Below are 14,771 nucleotides of genomic sequence, written 5' to 3'. Positions count from 1 at the left end.
TTAGCAGACGCGCCGGCTGCTAATCAGCCAACTGATAACCGATCTTTTGCACCTCCGCAACCTCCGCAACTTCCCCAACTGCAAATCTCGCTGGTCTACCCCAATTCCTCCGAAATGAGTCGCAATCTCTTCCCTGCTATTTTCGCTATTGGCGTGGGAGTCTTCACAGGTAATTATACCCCACAGCAAGAATGGTATAAGTCGCTGAATTGATCCATCTGCTCTAGGCTACTATACTTTCCAACCGACATTCCAGCAACTTCAATATGAGAGACAGCAGTCTCAGAAGACCTCGCCTCCGTCTGATCCTGTTGCTCTAAAGCAGGACACCAGTGCTCTCACCAAATCTGACTTTCAGCAAGATCCCAAGTCCACTCAATGACGTTAACCGGCCTTCCCCTTGAAGTGGCACTGGGCTGATCTGAGTATCTAATTGGGAAGACAGTCTTCCGCCTCAGGTTGACCTCTCTTACCTCTACCACCAGGTAACCTACTCCACTTCATATATACCTCAACATTATGGGAGCCAAGTCTACTAAGCAATGTGAGTACATCTCAATCTCACATTCCTAGTCAAACCAGGATTCAATTTTGATGATATACTTTCCCAGGCCCTGCACCTCATCCCACTGCCCCAGTTGAATCTCACGGGTCTTTCCACGATAAATGGTCAGCTTACGTCCAGAGTCAAGTTGACCAAATTTCTCTGAATTTCGTCGTGGTGGAAGCGAAGAGAGAGTCGGCCTTTGCTCAAGGGTTTACCCAGTGCTTGGGGTATATGGGCGGGTTTGCATGCTATTAATTAGATTAGATGCTATGAATCTGACTCATTGGAGGCATTGGCTTTGTGCATAGGCTTTGTGGAAGAGACAACAAGCAAGATTTCACTGTCTATGGCGACGATATTGTCAAATGGTAGTCTAACAACTTAGCTTCTTCATTTGTAAACAAGCCATGCATCTCGATGTCTCTGTTACGTCTCCTGGCAGCTTATAGGCCCGGAAGCTCTATTCAAAGCTTCCTCTTTACGTTCGGTTCAACATCTAAACACCTCTCGTCGACACATCAACCTCCAGGCCACGCACCTACAAACAATCAATCATAGGCATGATTCATTAGATCATAAATGCCAACGAGATGAGATCATTCTAGCTATTCCTGTGCAGGAAGGGAAAGCTTTCCGCCGTCACGAATTTTGCCCAATCCTTTTAGGGCATCAACCGACGTCTTTCGAGGTAAGGGCAAACAAAAACCAGACGCCGGAGTGGAAGAAGTCGAGTAGTTCCATCAAACTTCGATAATACGTAGTTATTTAACTCGTTAGTATGATTTTCAGCAGGTATGTATATGATACATCGCAGTGCATAGCGGCCAACCACTAGGGTTTTATTGCCAACATAAGATTGTCTATTATTGTAGAGATGCGATATGATTTGCTAGGATTAGAGCAGCCACGGATCATCAAGCAGCTGCCTTGCGGTCATGCGCTCTTCGGGTAGCCACTTGAGCATAGACCTAAGGAAACGAAGAAACGATTCCTTTTCACAGTCGGAGAGTCGCATTTCTAGACTTTCTAGGGAGTCCCACGGCATGACCGCGTCTTCATGAGCAGTCCAAATACCTGCGATAATTTTAGCACGAGTCACATCCTGTTAATTAGAACTGAATGCTGAGACGGAGGTCTTTACCATTGCGATCAAAGCACTGCCCCATTGTTTCACTGCGCTGGATAAAATCAGGCAGCGGTGGGCCAATCAATGCGACCATCGACGCAAGATGTTTGAAGGGGTCATAGTTGCCTTCGTCATCGAAAATATTCCCAAATAGATGTCGTCCTTCGAAGAGATCCCAAGTCTAACCTCCATTAGCGGGAGTATAAGAAAGGCTTCAAGCACTACTCGCCAAGGCACCTATGTTCCAAATATCAACAGCACTCCCCAGGTCATCTCAAATATGATCTCTGGGGCTCTGTAGATATCAGGCTGTACAAAAGGCCCCGAGTTATGTGTTTTCCCGATCCTTGCCTCTCCTAGATCACAAAGGATGGGACGACCAAAGGATTGGAAGACCGAAGCTTTTACCTCTCAAAGGTCGGCGGAATTGTCGACTTTGATATATGGTACGCGTTCCATCTATGCTCTTGCGCAGGATCGGGTGCCTGATCTCTTTATCCGCAAAATCGGCCAGCATTGTAGTCTCCTCCAGGCTGAGCATTACATTGTCGGTTTTGAGATCTAGTTCACGTTAGGCTAGAATTGATTCCCTGTGTTCGAGAGGAGATGTACCAGTGTGAATAACATTAGCTTCGGTGTGTAAATAGTCAAGTGCGAGTAATAATCGCTTAAGCGTCATTTTGAGGAGAGGTAGGTCAAAGGGCCTTGGATTTAGTCTCATCATCTCCAGAAGTGTCATATACATCGGTTGTAAGACAAGACACCGGTGACTGCCACCATGGCCCCGAAGCTCGAAGGAGTCATATAGCTCCCGAAGCATCGACTGTCATGGGTGTGATAAATTGATTTTTGCAAGGTGCTCGTAAACCCGAAATTCGCGATCGGTCGCATTAGGGAGACCTCAAAGTGATGTAGATACCTTTAGTACGGCATAGCTTTGGCTTCTGAGCTAGTTTAGCGGTAGGTTTTCTTAATCTCGAGTGGTCACGTACTGAATATCGTGACATAGCCAACTCGTCGAGTGGGCTCCATAACCAAGCTTGCCGGTGACCCGATACCTATCATCGAATACCTCTCCAATGCTTACGGGGTAGAATTGCCTCGGGTCATAGTGAGGAAGCGTCTCCTCGTCGATGAGGGTTTCCACTGGCAAACTGACGAAGGACCTTCTAGAGGTGGGTTGAAAGGATCGATATGCTATTCTGGAGGCAGATATGAAGGCGTTCAGTCGTGAAGTCAAGCGTGAAGTCATGCCTGACGTGGGTATAGCAAGGAGACAGGAGAGCGTTCATGGCAAATGACAGCTCGATTGCCGCCCTTCATAAGACCAGGAGCACGATGTCTGGTCACATGATCCTCTGCTAGCTGCATATAGCCTTGACCTTGACACTGTCCCCGTGAGTGTACTGCAGTCCATAAGTGTGGATGCCCTGGCTCAGGAGGCATTGCAGCGCTGACGATGCAATATCGCCCTGAGCATGGGATACGATGTGCTCTCAGTGCGTGCTCATTAATATATGCACAAAGTAGTGTTAATCCCAAGTGTCTTATACTAGGCCAGAGCCCTAGTTCTCCTAGTCTCCTCGTCGCTAAATTGGCGGCCATAAGGCATTATGGCATTAGGTTAGGGCAGATCGTAACGTCTTAATAGGGCTATAGTATATAGCATCAAGAAACTGAGGAAGTGCCTCTCGCCTGTTCCCAATGCAATATGCTTTATTGGAGATCGGCTCTTCCCCACATTCCAAGCCTGGCGCACGCGGCGCCATATGTTTCGCTGGGCTACAGTCGTTCAGGTATTGTGGCCGTTGTACATATAAGACTGGCACAACGGCCCGTTTCGAAGTACTGGTAGATAGTACTGTAGTGAGGCTTTCCGACTGATTGGATATAAAAGCCAGTTTTCTCGGCAAATCCATGTGTATCTGGAAATATTTGAAACAACCGATGTATTGCATGACCTTTAAACCTTGACATCTGGAAGATACATGTTTTGAGCGCCGTTCGCAGCACACGCAGAAAATCAACCCTAGTCCCTTGCAATGATAATGTAGTCCATTCCCGAATACCTTAACAGAAAATCCCCCCATAAGCGCCAATTTATTGTAGTTTCTGCATGTAAATCAAACTTCTTCAACCATTTTCCCTGCAGGAACTGTAGGTGCACCGAACACACGCCCAGTAGGTGTCCCCAGCCATTCTTCTGGCACGGCTACTTTACAGCCATTTGAACCGCTGATCCAGCGTGCCATGGTAGGGTCGGCTTTATCGGCCTCCGCGCCTTCTTGGCCGGGGGTGCCATCGGCAGCCTCGGCCGCAGCAGCTCGGCCACGCCGCTTAGGGGCCTGCTTCTTTAGCAGTCGATTGATTGTGTCCATCTGTTGATCAAAATTAGCGGCCGTTCTCCAATGGATATCTCGAAGGACTTTTTGCGCATACCTTCTCCTCTTCATTCCGCTTCTCACTTAGGTTCTTCCTTCGCCGCGCCATCTCTGCACGACGCATCTGGCGCTCCTCGGCAGTCAAATGCTTCTTGACCTGGGGCTCTATTTTTTTAGTTAGCTTCGGTTTGGACAAATGGTTGATCGTAGTTTCCCACCCATGGGAAGTTGCAAGAAATCATTCCCCAGATTTCCTCGCTGGCGCTTGGTGGTTTTGCCACTTTGCATAGCGAGGGCATCACTATCCATGTCGTCCTCTATTCCATCATCATCGTCGAGTTCATCTAGATCATCAACATTGACGTCTGGGACTGCACTTTCATCCTGATCTTCACCCTCGGCTTCGGCATCTTCATCCGTATCGGAGATGGGCTCTTCCTCGTCTTCTTCTTCCTCTTCGTCTTCGTCTTCTTCCATTCTGATCTCCTTGGCCTCCACACTCTTGGGCGGCTTGGCGCGAGAGGGAGGGGTGATTTTACCGCGCCTGGTAGGCGCCTGAGGCTGCACGTCATCCATATCGATGTCACCATCAGCATCAGCATCAGCATCGTCATCGTCATCGTCGTCTCCAGGTGCATCTTCATCATCAACTTCGTCCTCTTCTTGGTCGTCGATTTCTTCTTCGTCGCTTGTAGCAACTTCTACAATCTTCTTTCGGTTCCGACTGGAGCGGGGTCCCGAGACAATAGGATCATCCCGAAACACATTGACTGAGCGCCGTCCAGCAGAGCGACCAGCACCCGTAGCTTCCCGCAATTTGCTAGAGGCCATTTTGAGAGTAAGCCGGAGAGATCTCTTTCGATCTCCTGAATTCAATGAAGATCGAGAGATGGAAACTAGAGCAGACGCGGAAACAGATGCGCGAGTTTGTCTGGTAGACCTGGTGGCCATGTTAGCCTCTGGCTCTGGGGATTCATCATGTGCCTTTCGCGATCGAAGGGATCGACGGGGCGACATGGTGGCGGTTTTATCGAGTGTGACAGAAGTCGTTGGGAAGGGAAAAATGCAAAAAGCAGAACAGCAAAAGGAAGCGGGAGAAGGAGGGTAAGTGTGTGGCAGTAGGAACTTAAGCCATTAAGCCTTTGGCGAGAGGGGAAGGTCTGGAGAGAGAAAGAGGGAGAGAGAGGGAAGGAGGGATGTCCAATCACTTCATCCACTGAGTGAGACGCGGAGTTGCAAACCGGGAAGATACAGATTGCTTTTCTATACGGGATGTTTCCACTGCGAACAAAGCGCCGTTACAGGGAATCAGGCTTGGGGTTGTTTCTCCTGGCTTCTCTTGGGGGCGTGTTTGGGGGCTAACCCCGGGCTTGGGCAGATCGGAAGGCACACAAAAACAACAAGATCAACGGGGGAAAACGCCATACTCACAAGTACTTTTCTCTAAAGTTTCAAATTCTCCAGGTGTCCAGTCGCTGACGCTGGATGAACGAATGAAGTACTGCACGGTCCATTCTGCCGGGCGGTATCGAGTATATACGGATGCCATTATGGAGGATTGTGGTGATCTTTCGGTATTCAATTGATCTCGCTAGATATAATGTATAAGGACTTATTGTAGAAGACACTATAGCCGTCAATAGAACCCGAAAGTCAGGTGGTATGGCTTCGTCTCACATACAGGCTATTTTCGGTGAACAAGGTACTTTGGATATTCACATCTAGCGCCCTAAATACATTTAAAATACAATATTTGCCATTCATATTAGATTATTCTTCAATATCATATTCTAGTACAACGTGAACAATTATCAATGTGATCTCAAGATGTACATGTAGTTATGGCAAATATCAATGCCTGAGGTGTACTCGGCCTTGGAACAGCCGAGGTCGGGCTCACATGGCAAGTCCGGGGAAGGTTCCGTCTCCTCTTTACAACACCAACGCCTTTGCTTTCTCATATCTCTGGCAAATGTGTCAGATACCTCATCATGCCTGACGACACATCTAAAACAGCATCTATTCCCTCATGGCAGAGGCCCAATAAGACGGCCGAGGAGTCGCCATCGCCGACCTCCGACGATGCGCCCGCAACTACAGCCACACCTCGACAAACCCTCCTAGACCAAGCATCCAAATTTCTAGAAGACGAGTCAATCCGCGATGCACCAACAGAGCGCAAAATCTCATTCCTCGAGTCGAAAGGCTTGAGCTCAGACGATATCGAGCAGGTCCTCGGCGCCTCCCGCAATGCAGAGACGAGCAGCAGTTCAACCGCACCCAAGGACAAGACACCGGAAGAGACACCATCTGCCTCGCCCACTCAATCTGAAGCCACCCCTTCTCCTCCTAGCACCTCCTCGCCACCCTCCAACACCATGCCTCAATCGCGCCCAGCACCAGCGCCAACTCCCGCCTCCCGCGACGTCCCCCCAATAATCACCTACCCCGAATTCCTCTTCGAATCATCCAAGCCGCCACCACTCGTGACGATGCGTAGCCTCCTGTACACACTATACGGCGCCGCAGGCCTAGGAGCAACCCTCTACGGCGCAAGCGAGTACCTCGTGAAACCAATGCTAGCGAGCCTAACAAGCGCACGGCACGAGCTTGCCAGCACAGCAGAAGTGAATCTACAAAAGCTAAACGACAAGCTAGAGAAGGCAGTATCCGTGATCCCGGCGGAGTTAACGGCGCGCAAGAGCAAGGCCTACAGCGACGAAGAAGACGACGCCTCGTCCATCACCTCGGACCCAACCGAGCTGTTCCACAGGGACGTCGCAACACAGACGAGTCCAGAGCCAACTCCAGTACCCAGTACTGCTGGCCCGGTGGACTCGGCACCCATCTCCCCCTCTACGGCGGTCAATAACCACGTCAGCCGCGTTGAGTCTATTACCTCGAAGCTGCGCGAGATCATCGACTCGGAGAAGGGTGCGAGTACGCTGGATGACTCGATGAGTACACGTCTCGCGGATCTGCATCGTTATTGTGACGGGTTGATTTACAGTGCTCCTGCGTACTCTTCTGGGTCGACGTACGGGGTTTGGAATACCAATAACTCGGGCTCGAGTGAAAGCGCTGGTCTGCGGAAGGGGGAGGACGAGGCTATTGCTGGGTTCAGGGCTGATATTCGCGGTGTGAAGGGTGCCTTGTTGAGTGCGCGTAACTTCCCTACTAGTCGGGGTGGACGTCTTCCCATCGGTGGACGGTGATGGGGCATCGTGGGGTTTTGGTGCGACTGTACGAATGTACGAATGTATATAGATTGCAACGGATTTTCTAAGTGGTTTACTTAGGTATACCTAGGTTTATACAGTCTGTATCTTCATTCATTTGATTGCATCTACTAGATTATAACGAGGGTGCTAGGATATATATTATCATGATCTGTAATGCGAAAGCCATATCCTCATTTGATTCATGTCTATCTAGCAGTCTGTGTCAGAAGGTACCATATAGCGAAATAACCGACCATACTCAAGAAACGTCGGAAATATTTCGCTTTGCTCATGATCAGACTTATGCCGCAGGGGAGAAGAGGAACGGAGGAAAATACGCAAGACATTAATATAAAATGGACAAGGAAGATGAGAAAATTTCAAGCAACGCTGAAGTATAGAGAAAAAAGGCCAGAAATACATAAGTTATACCGCCTTTAACATTCCCTCAACTTGACAAGAATCAAATGTGTCATTTACGGAGTAGCGCCGCTCATACTAATCAGTCGCTTCACACCGACCTGTTGTTATACTTGTTAGTGACCGACCGTTTAGTATCCTAGGACCAAAGTTCACTCACCATCCAATTGCCACATTCGTCAGTCCGGTTGGTCATGATATCAACATGAATAGCGAGGGCGGTATTGTAATCACGTTGCTGGAGTGCACGGGCCAAGTTGGCCATGTCCTCGATGGTGTTCGGCTTGAGCAAGTCCTCGTTGTTGAGGTGATCAAAGAGGATGTTCAAGCGGCGCTCGGCATCATCAACCTGTACCTTGAATGCCGCGGGAGCCCGGCTCTTGACGCGCTGCATGTCTGCTGATAGAATCTCGAAGACAGGCTGTGCGTTTGCAGGAATATGTGAACGGTCACCGGGGGCTGGAATAAGGGTCAATTGGCTGGAAGTAATTGTTTGTTAAGTGGTATTACTCACGATACTTTGGAGCCGCAGGAGTTGGCCTCTGCGACTGGGCTGTTGGAGGTCGAGGTACTTGAGACGGCGGCGGGATGCCCTGGGCCATAGGTGGAGGCTGTGTAGCAATAGGCGTGGTGGGTCCGTATGGGTTTGCCGCGGGGGGTTGTGAGACCGCTTGTGGGGCGTATGGTGAGGCAACGGCCTGAGGAGGGGGAGCAACCGGGCCACGAGTGTGCAATTGCGGGTTTGTAGCCTGGGCAGCTGGGCTCGGTGCATACCGATTGGTTGGGGGTGGTATGCTAGGAGGAGCATTGTAGGGCGACGCTCCGCGAGGTATGGACGCCGAGGGACCCATGGTTGACCCCTGAGTCAATGACGGTGACTGAGGGAGAGAAGCGTATGGATTGGCAGGGGGCGGCGGGGAACGCCCAGGGATCTGCCCACCGGATAGCGGCGACATCATACGCGGTGGAGGAACCGAACCCGCCTTCGGTGGGGGAGGCACGGATGGTGCGCGCGGAGCACCAACCGGGGGAGGTCCCTGGACCAGGTTCGGTGACTGGTTGGGGAAAGGAGAGGCGATGGGTGCAGAGGCTGCGGCAGGAGTTGAACGGCGAGGTGCAGGAGCCTTCGCAAAGCCTTCTGGCAAATCATTCCATGCAGGAAGACCAGTGGCCGTGGTGTATGTTGTGATTGTGTTGGCTGGCGACTGGTTAGATGACGCACGAGGAGGTGGGGGAACGCCAGCACCCGTGGGCTGTTGTCCGCCGAATGCAGATGGTGGAGTATAACTGGTAGGTCTCATGCCCTGGGTTGGCTGATACCCAGTTGTCGATCCATAGGCGCCTCCCGTCGACATAGCAGCGTAGGGGTTGCTGGGCTGAGCTACCGAGGTCGTTGGAGGGCCATATGGGTTAGCCTGCTGGGAAACAGCGGGCGCAGTAGGCGCATAAATGTTAGGAGCAGCAACCGGTGTTGAAGTAGCAGCAGGATTGTAAGACTGCTGCGGCTGGTATAAACTGGGCTGTTGCGGGAGGGGCTTAAAGGCAGGTTTGGCTCCGACAGAGGCTTGGGCCTTCTGGGGTGCCTGTCTGGTGGCAAGCTTGATGCGGTTGCGCGCCACCTCAGCTTCAGGGTGCTTTTCAGGGACAAGGTCAAGGTACTTCTGAGCAATTTGCAAACGTCCATGGGTAGCGACAACATCCGCATATTCAATGTACTTGTCATACAAGACACTCAAGCGCCAATCCGAGTCCTTGTTCCGCTCTGTATCCTGGAACTTGGTGACTTGGCGGAAAATGGTAACTTTCTCGATCAGACCCTGTAGAGCACGGACATGGATAGAGAAGGAAGAGTTGTCGGTGTTGCTTTCAATTCCTTTCTGCTCATTCTCGCGAAGCTCCTCGACCCAAATGTTAACAACCTTCTCAAGCTTCGAGCCTGCCAAAAAGCAGAAAGAAGCATCCTTGCGGGCGCTCTTATCGTCGCTGTTCTGGACCTGCTCCTCTAGCCGGTCACCGAGAGCATCACAGAGATCAGGGAATTCCTTCTCGTCGGCAAAGGTACACAAGGCAGCCATAACTTCCTTCCAGTTGGACAAATCGGCATTATGCACCACATCCCACAGGTTCTTACCGACAATAGATGCGAGCAAGCGCATATAGTTCGGACCGCCGGCCTGCTTAGAGAAGTAGTACTCCTGTGCCTTTTCAATGCATTTTGGGCCGCCGCAAATAGCAATCATGAAAGCATCGGACATTTTATCCTCCCGGAGGGCAACGTCCAGAGCTTTCTCAAACTCTCCAAGGAGCAAAGCCCGAGTAATTTGCTTTTCCGCCTGGCTTTCTGAACCATTGAAAATTTGGAATGGGTTGTTGGTTTGAGCACCCTTAGAAGCAGCCAGTTCAGAAAGGAAGCTGTCACCTTCGGGATTGGGATCGAACATGGATTGCAAACGCTTGTGCTTCTTAACCTTAGCCGGTTTGGCGGCGGCACCGTTAGTGTCCTCGCCTTCCTTCTTGTCCAAGCCAAGCTGCGCAAGACTATCAGCGGCCTCATCAGCCTGATCCTGGAATCCCAGGTACTCTACCAAGCCCTTACGTGGGTTTTCGGAAATTAAAGCCTCCATCACCTTCCAGTCTGCTTTTTCTGCTTCGTTGGAAGCACCTGAAGCGCGCGACTCACAGAGAGTACGAATATCGCCCTCTTTCAATGCAGTCTCAAAGCTTTCAGTAGCATTGCCAACGCTCTCATCAACCTCGAACGATGTGATTTTGACAGTAGATGTACGTGAGCCCTTCTCAGTCAGACCGAAGGAAACGACCCGACCTCCGAAGCCAAATGTAGCACCACAGGGCCGCTCAAGCCAGCGAGGGGCCTTTGGGAGAGAGAACTTGGAGACTTGGGGCTGCGTTTGCGCCTTATTAAAGAAGTCTTCGCCGTCCAAGGCTTGATTGTGATCGGCGATGGCCTGGGAATTATCGGTCTTCGTGTTCTGCAGGGTCTGGATACAAATCTTGCCATCAAAGGACGCGGTTGCGAAGAAGTTCGGGTTGTGGGGGTTCCAGCGGGTCTGGAAGGTCCAGTTCGTGACAACGGGGAACTCTCCGTATGCTTCACCGGTTTGCGGGTTCCAACAGATATTACGGTTATCTTTGCCGCAAGACAGCAGGAGATCTGGATCATGCTCGCACCAAGAAAGCGAGAGCACACCGGATTCGTGGCCGGTGAGTGTCTATACAAATAATATCAGTATTAAGTCACATCTGGGCTCTGATAGAGTAACCTACCCGCTCCGGGGCGTGGGAGTTGCGCAGATCCCAGACATAGAGCACTGGGTCTGACTCCAGCGGTGACGATGTAATAAGCTTTGTGGGCTAGACGTGAAAACGGTCAGCAATCCTGGAATAACTACGTGGGAAGTGCTAACGTACCCTCTCGGGGTCCCATGCGACTGCGCTGACAGCCTTCCGGGCCTTGTTGTTCAATGTCAGACTCTCCTTTTTCGTCTTGACATCCCAGACCGTCACGAAGCCGGAGCTGCTACCAGTGACAAGAATGTGAGGAACCTTCCTGTTCCAATCCAAGCAGTCGATATCATCTGTGCGGGCCGCGTTGTTGCCCAACCGGAATGGGTTCTCGATGTTGTTTAGATCCCAAATGAACAGCTATCCAGCAATTAGCCACATATTCAACCTATCCTCAAACCGCAGCCTACCTCTCCCTTTGCGCCACCGGTAGCCAGAAGGTTCGGGTGTTTCGGGTTGAACTGAAGGGTCTTGATGGCGCCGCTGTGCTTAGTGGTTCTTGAGATCAACGCATCACTGAAATTGAACGATTAGCAAATGTCACCGGGATCTGGTTCGTATGTAGAGTTCGACCAACCTGGATCCAGCAAGTAGCTTATCAGCATCCCACAACTCCAGGGAGCCATTCTCCAAGCCACCCGCAATCACACCCCGTTTGTTGTCTTCGGACGTTGTCCAGGCCACATCATTGAAGCTAGTTACATTAATCGGTCAGCATGCTCATCTCCATTCAAGTTCCTAAAAGCACGCTTACCCGGACTCTGTATCGAGCTTAGCTATGGGCTGCAGCTCCTCGCTCGCATCTTCACGGTCAAGGCCCAAATCCCACAGTTCGAGACATGTCTTGTTAGAGAAGTCGGCATCGACAGCGCCAGCGCGAGTTCCAGTTGCGATCAATGGCGACGCAGCGCCAGGCGACCAGGCGAACGTGGCCGTCCTTGGGATTTCCCTCAGACGCACCATGATGATGGCAGGGGAGGTATGTTTTGGTGAGGATCGAGACCAATGGAGTATGTGAAAGGTATCACCCGAGGAATAGTGAAACCCAAATAAATAGAAAGAAGAGGGATCAAGAACCACCCCTTATGAATAATTGACAATGGGGTGATACTCTAGATGTTCCAAGTATAGCAGTAACCAAGTGGCCTCCTGGACTTGGAGGGACCGGGGAACGCGCGCTAGACCGCTTTTAGACTCGCCAAAACACCTGGCACTTCTCCGAGGTGAGCTGCACGTGATATCAATCTTTCGGTCTGGTTTGATAGCAACGTACAGCTTGGTTTCAGAGTCTTGAACAAAAGTTTTTTTTGCCGTTGAACTCCCTTTCCCCTCACATCTTCTACTATCCGTGCAATCTCGGCACATAGCCGCCCAAATCAAAGATCCCCCAATTTGACCCGAACCGCAACTACACATAATGAGCGAAACCACGCGGCTCAAGAGCACCGTCTACGTGGGAGGTCTTGACCAAGGGGTGACCACGCTCACACTTGCGGAGGCTTTTGTTCCATTCGGCGAAGTTGTTGATATCTCGCTGCCCAAACCGGACCAACCCAACTCGGCCGAAGTTCACCGCGGATTTGGATATGTGGAATTTGATCTGCCGCAGGACGCTAAAGAGGCAATCGACAATATGGATGGCAGTGAGATCTACGGGCGTACGATCAAAGTCGCCGCTGCAAAGCCACAGAAGGATGCCAATGAAGGACTAGGCAGCAAGACTGCGATTTGGGAGCAGGTTCGTTGGGATCGATTTCATATCTAACTGTAACCTATACTAACCGATGCATTCTGTAGGAGGGTTATTTGGCCAAGCATGCCGTCAGCGAGGAGGATCGGGAAGCGGCAGAGGAGGCTCAGGCTGCAAGCAGTCGTCCGCAAGATCCTATGCAGGGATTGGAACAATTAGATGTTGCTGGGCCAAAGCCCGAGTGATGCACGCTACACTTTACGATAGCTACGACGAAGATGACAAACAAAAAGCATAAGTCCTAATTTGCCAATTACACCATCAGGATTCAGGCTCGGACAGCCGGAATATGTACACGGGCTGCAATTTCGAGCCCATTCCATTTCTTCTCCATTGGTCTTTCTCAAATCATGCCCATCGGCTTCAAATTCTCCTAGTTCAACAATACAAGCGGCAATAATCCAAAAACTGCGCGTCGCATTCTGAGAGCTCAAAGAAACATGGTGGTACATTTAGTAGTCACGGCTCTCGGGGCTGTTGCGGTGGAGACGCAGGGTCTTGTCGGTCAGCAGCTTCTTGGTGCAAGAGTAGACAGCAGCGCTAAGGGCGACACTAAGATTGCAAGTTAGCATCAGGGAAAGACATGTGGTTGGTTGCCAGTAAAGCGATATAGCGTGATAAAATTCCGGCATGCGTCGGGCATGTTTTCCCGGAATCAAGCGGAAGATAGTATCAAAGAGGGAGAAACATACGCGAGGACGAAGCCTAACAAACAGACCGTTAGCCTAATTTCCGACCGCAAAATCATGACTATAGCACATACCAATAGGGAGCAACTCGGGGGGCACACGCTTGAGCTGGCGCAGACGCTGGGAGATAGTGTGGGCTGTAGGTGAATTGTTAGTTCAATGGCAGTCCCCATAAAAGTAAGTCCATTTTATATGGCTCCGTCAATCACCATATAGGTCTAGTGATCTCAGAGATACATACCACTCTGGGGCTCCTTCTACAGACATAAGTTAGTAACCGAGGGATCGTATGATCACAACACCATTTTCGAGGGAAAGAACATACAGGAGTAGGGAAAGCAAAGGCCCGAGTGGGCTGCATCCGCAGCATGCGAGTGGGATACATAGCGAGATATGTGATTCAACCTGGAGTAGCAGACGAAGAGTGGGATAGAGGACGAGGTTGGAACGCCAGCTTCCGAGAACGTGACTGGCTCGGGTGTAAAAGCGAGACGCTCAGTGGCTCTCGCTTGACCGCCCGCGGTCATATCCGGCACTTCACAGCTTCAATCACCCAACGTCGCTCTTCCCGGCTCACTTTCTCCCCTCCTCTGTTTCCACTCCACTCCAATTCTTTTTCACGTGTGTCGTTTCTCTCGAAGCTACACATCGCAAATATGGGTGCTATTCCGGAAGCCGACCCCGATGAGGTCCTCGAGACAAAGCCCTTCAAGTTCGTCACTGGTAAGTCCACTACCCCCTCCCGAGAAAACCGGGGCCTGGAGCCCTACGGAGAGTCAATGGCTAATTTAATTGTAGCTGGTGCGTAAACCTTGATATTTTCCCTCGTCTTTCGCTCGTCGCATGCGCGTGGACCGATTTTGCCCGATCGGCTGATGTATGGTGTAATTGACAATTTTCGATTGGATCGCAGGTTACGATGCTCGTTTCCCCCAGATGAACCAGTACGTGATAAGCTTTTGTTTTGGTACCTTTTTTTATTTATCTAACTTGGATTCACTTCACAGGACCAAGCACTGCTGGCAGAACTATGTCGACTACTACAAGTGTACCACTGCCAAGGGCGAGGATTTCCGTCCCTGCAAGCAGGTAACTTCGACACCGACAATATTCTCAAATCTCAGCAGCTTCTAACGGCTTCTCTCTCAGTTCTACCACTCCTTCCGCTCTCTTTGCCCCAAGGCCTGGACCGATCGTTGGGACGGTCAGCGCGGTACGCATCTAGAAGTCTCCTCTTGATATATGCTTATTCATACTAACTTGTACTAACAGAGGCTGGCAACTTCCCTGTCCACCTTGACAAGTAGATAACCAACAGCTGTTTTTGGTTGGCC

The 14,771-nt window shown here is 50.7% G+C and overlaps 8 protein-coding genes across 8 annotated transcripts; 4 read left to right on the top strand and 4 right to left on the bottom strand.

The window, feature by feature from the left end:
• Positions 1-114: 114 nt before the first annotated feature.
• LCP9604111_9205 (uncharacterized protein) lies at positions 115-382 on the top strand (the record flags this gene model as incomplete). Its single annotated transcript, XM_039077434.1, has 2 exons — positions 115-169; positions 228-382. The coding sequence occupies 2 exons, from the start codon at positions 115-117 to the stop codon at positions 380-382; spliced, it is 210 nt and encodes a 69-aa protein (XP_038924807.1).
• Positions 383-519: 137 nt separating this feature from the next.
• LCP9604111_9204 (uncharacterized protein) lies at positions 520-802 on the top strand (the record flags this gene model as incomplete). Its single annotated transcript, XM_039077433.1, has 2 exons — positions 520-544; positions 612-802. 2 exons carry the CDS (start codon positions 520-522, stop codon positions 800-802), a joined length of 216 nt encoding a protein of 71 aa, XP_038924806.1.
• Positions 803-1,442: 640 nt separating this feature from the next.
• LCP9604111_9203 (uncharacterized protein) lies at positions 1,443-2,352 on the bottom strand (the record flags this gene model as incomplete). The annotated part of the gene is made up of 5 exons (XM_039077432.1): positions 1,443-1,621; positions 1,689-1,854; positions 1,989-2,029; positions 2,082-2,234; positions 2,286-2,352. 5 exons carry the CDS (start codon positions 2,350-2,352, stop codon positions 1,443-1,445), a joined length of 606 nt encoding a protein of 201 aa, XP_038924805.1.
• Positions 2,353-3,796: 1,444 nt separating this feature from the next.
• On the bottom strand, positions 3,797-5,071 carry LCP9604111_9202 (PAPA-1-like domain-containing protein; the record flags this gene model as incomplete). The annotated part of the gene is made up of 3 exons (XM_039077431.1): positions 3,797-4,051; positions 4,113-4,219; positions 4,273-5,071. 3 exons carry the CDS (start codon positions 5,069-5,071, stop codon positions 3,797-3,799), a joined length of 1,161 nt encoding a protein of 386 aa, XP_038924804.1.
• Positions 5,072-6,045: 974 nt separating this feature from the next.
• On the top strand, positions 6,046-7,269 carry LCP9604111_9201 (peroxisomal membrane protein PEX14; the record flags this gene model as incomplete). The annotated part of the gene is made up of 1 exon (XM_039077430.1): positions 6,046-7,269. The coding sequence occupies one exon, from the start codon at positions 6,046-6,048 to the stop codon at positions 7,267-7,269; it is 1,224 nt and encodes a 407-aa protein (XP_038924803.1).
• A 482-nt stretch (positions 7,270-7,751) lies between these two features.
• On the bottom strand, positions 7,752-11,961 carry sec31 (putative protein transport protein (SEC31); the record flags this gene model as incomplete). Its single annotated transcript, XM_039077429.1, has 8 exons — positions 7,752-7,796; positions 7,856-8,154; positions 8,210-10,925; positions 10,981-11,067; positions 11,125-11,358; positions 11,409-11,514; positions 11,576-11,692; positions 11,753-11,961. 8 exons carry the CDS (start codon positions 11,959-11,961, stop codon positions 7,752-7,754), a joined length of 3,813 nt encoding a protein of 1,270 aa, XP_038924802.1.
• Positions 11,962-12,415: 454 nt separating this feature from the next.
• Positions 12,416-12,933, top strand: LCP9604111_9199 (RNA-binding protein; the record flags this gene model as incomplete). The annotated part of the gene is made up of 2 exons (XM_039077426.1): positions 12,416-12,736; positions 12,796-12,933. 2 exons carry the CDS (start codon positions 12,416-12,418, stop codon positions 12,931-12,933), a joined length of 459 nt encoding a protein of 152 aa, XP_038924801.1.
• Positions 12,934-13,200: 267 nt separating this feature from the next.
• Positions 13,201-13,822, bottom strand: LCP9604111_9198 (uncharacterized protein; the record flags this gene model as incomplete). The annotated part of the gene is made up of 5 exons (XM_039077425.1): positions 13,201-13,300; positions 13,441-13,453; positions 13,512-13,574; positions 13,679-13,694; positions 13,763-13,822. 5 exons carry the CDS (start codon positions 13,820-13,822, stop codon positions 13,201-13,203), a joined length of 252 nt encoding a protein of 83 aa, XP_038924800.1.
• Positions 13,823-14,771: the final 949 nt, after the last annotated feature.

Source organism: Penicillium roqueforti (genome assembly GCF_015533775.1).
Source record: "Penicillium roqueforti strain LCP96 04111 chromosome Unknown scaffold_43, whole genome shotgun sequence".
NCBI lineage: Eukaryota > Fungi > Ascomycota > Eurotiomycetes > Eurotiales > Aspergillaceae > Penicillium > Penicillium roqueforti.
Note: the sequence above shows the minus strand (reverse complement) of the source record. Positions and strands in the feature narration are given on the sequence as shown.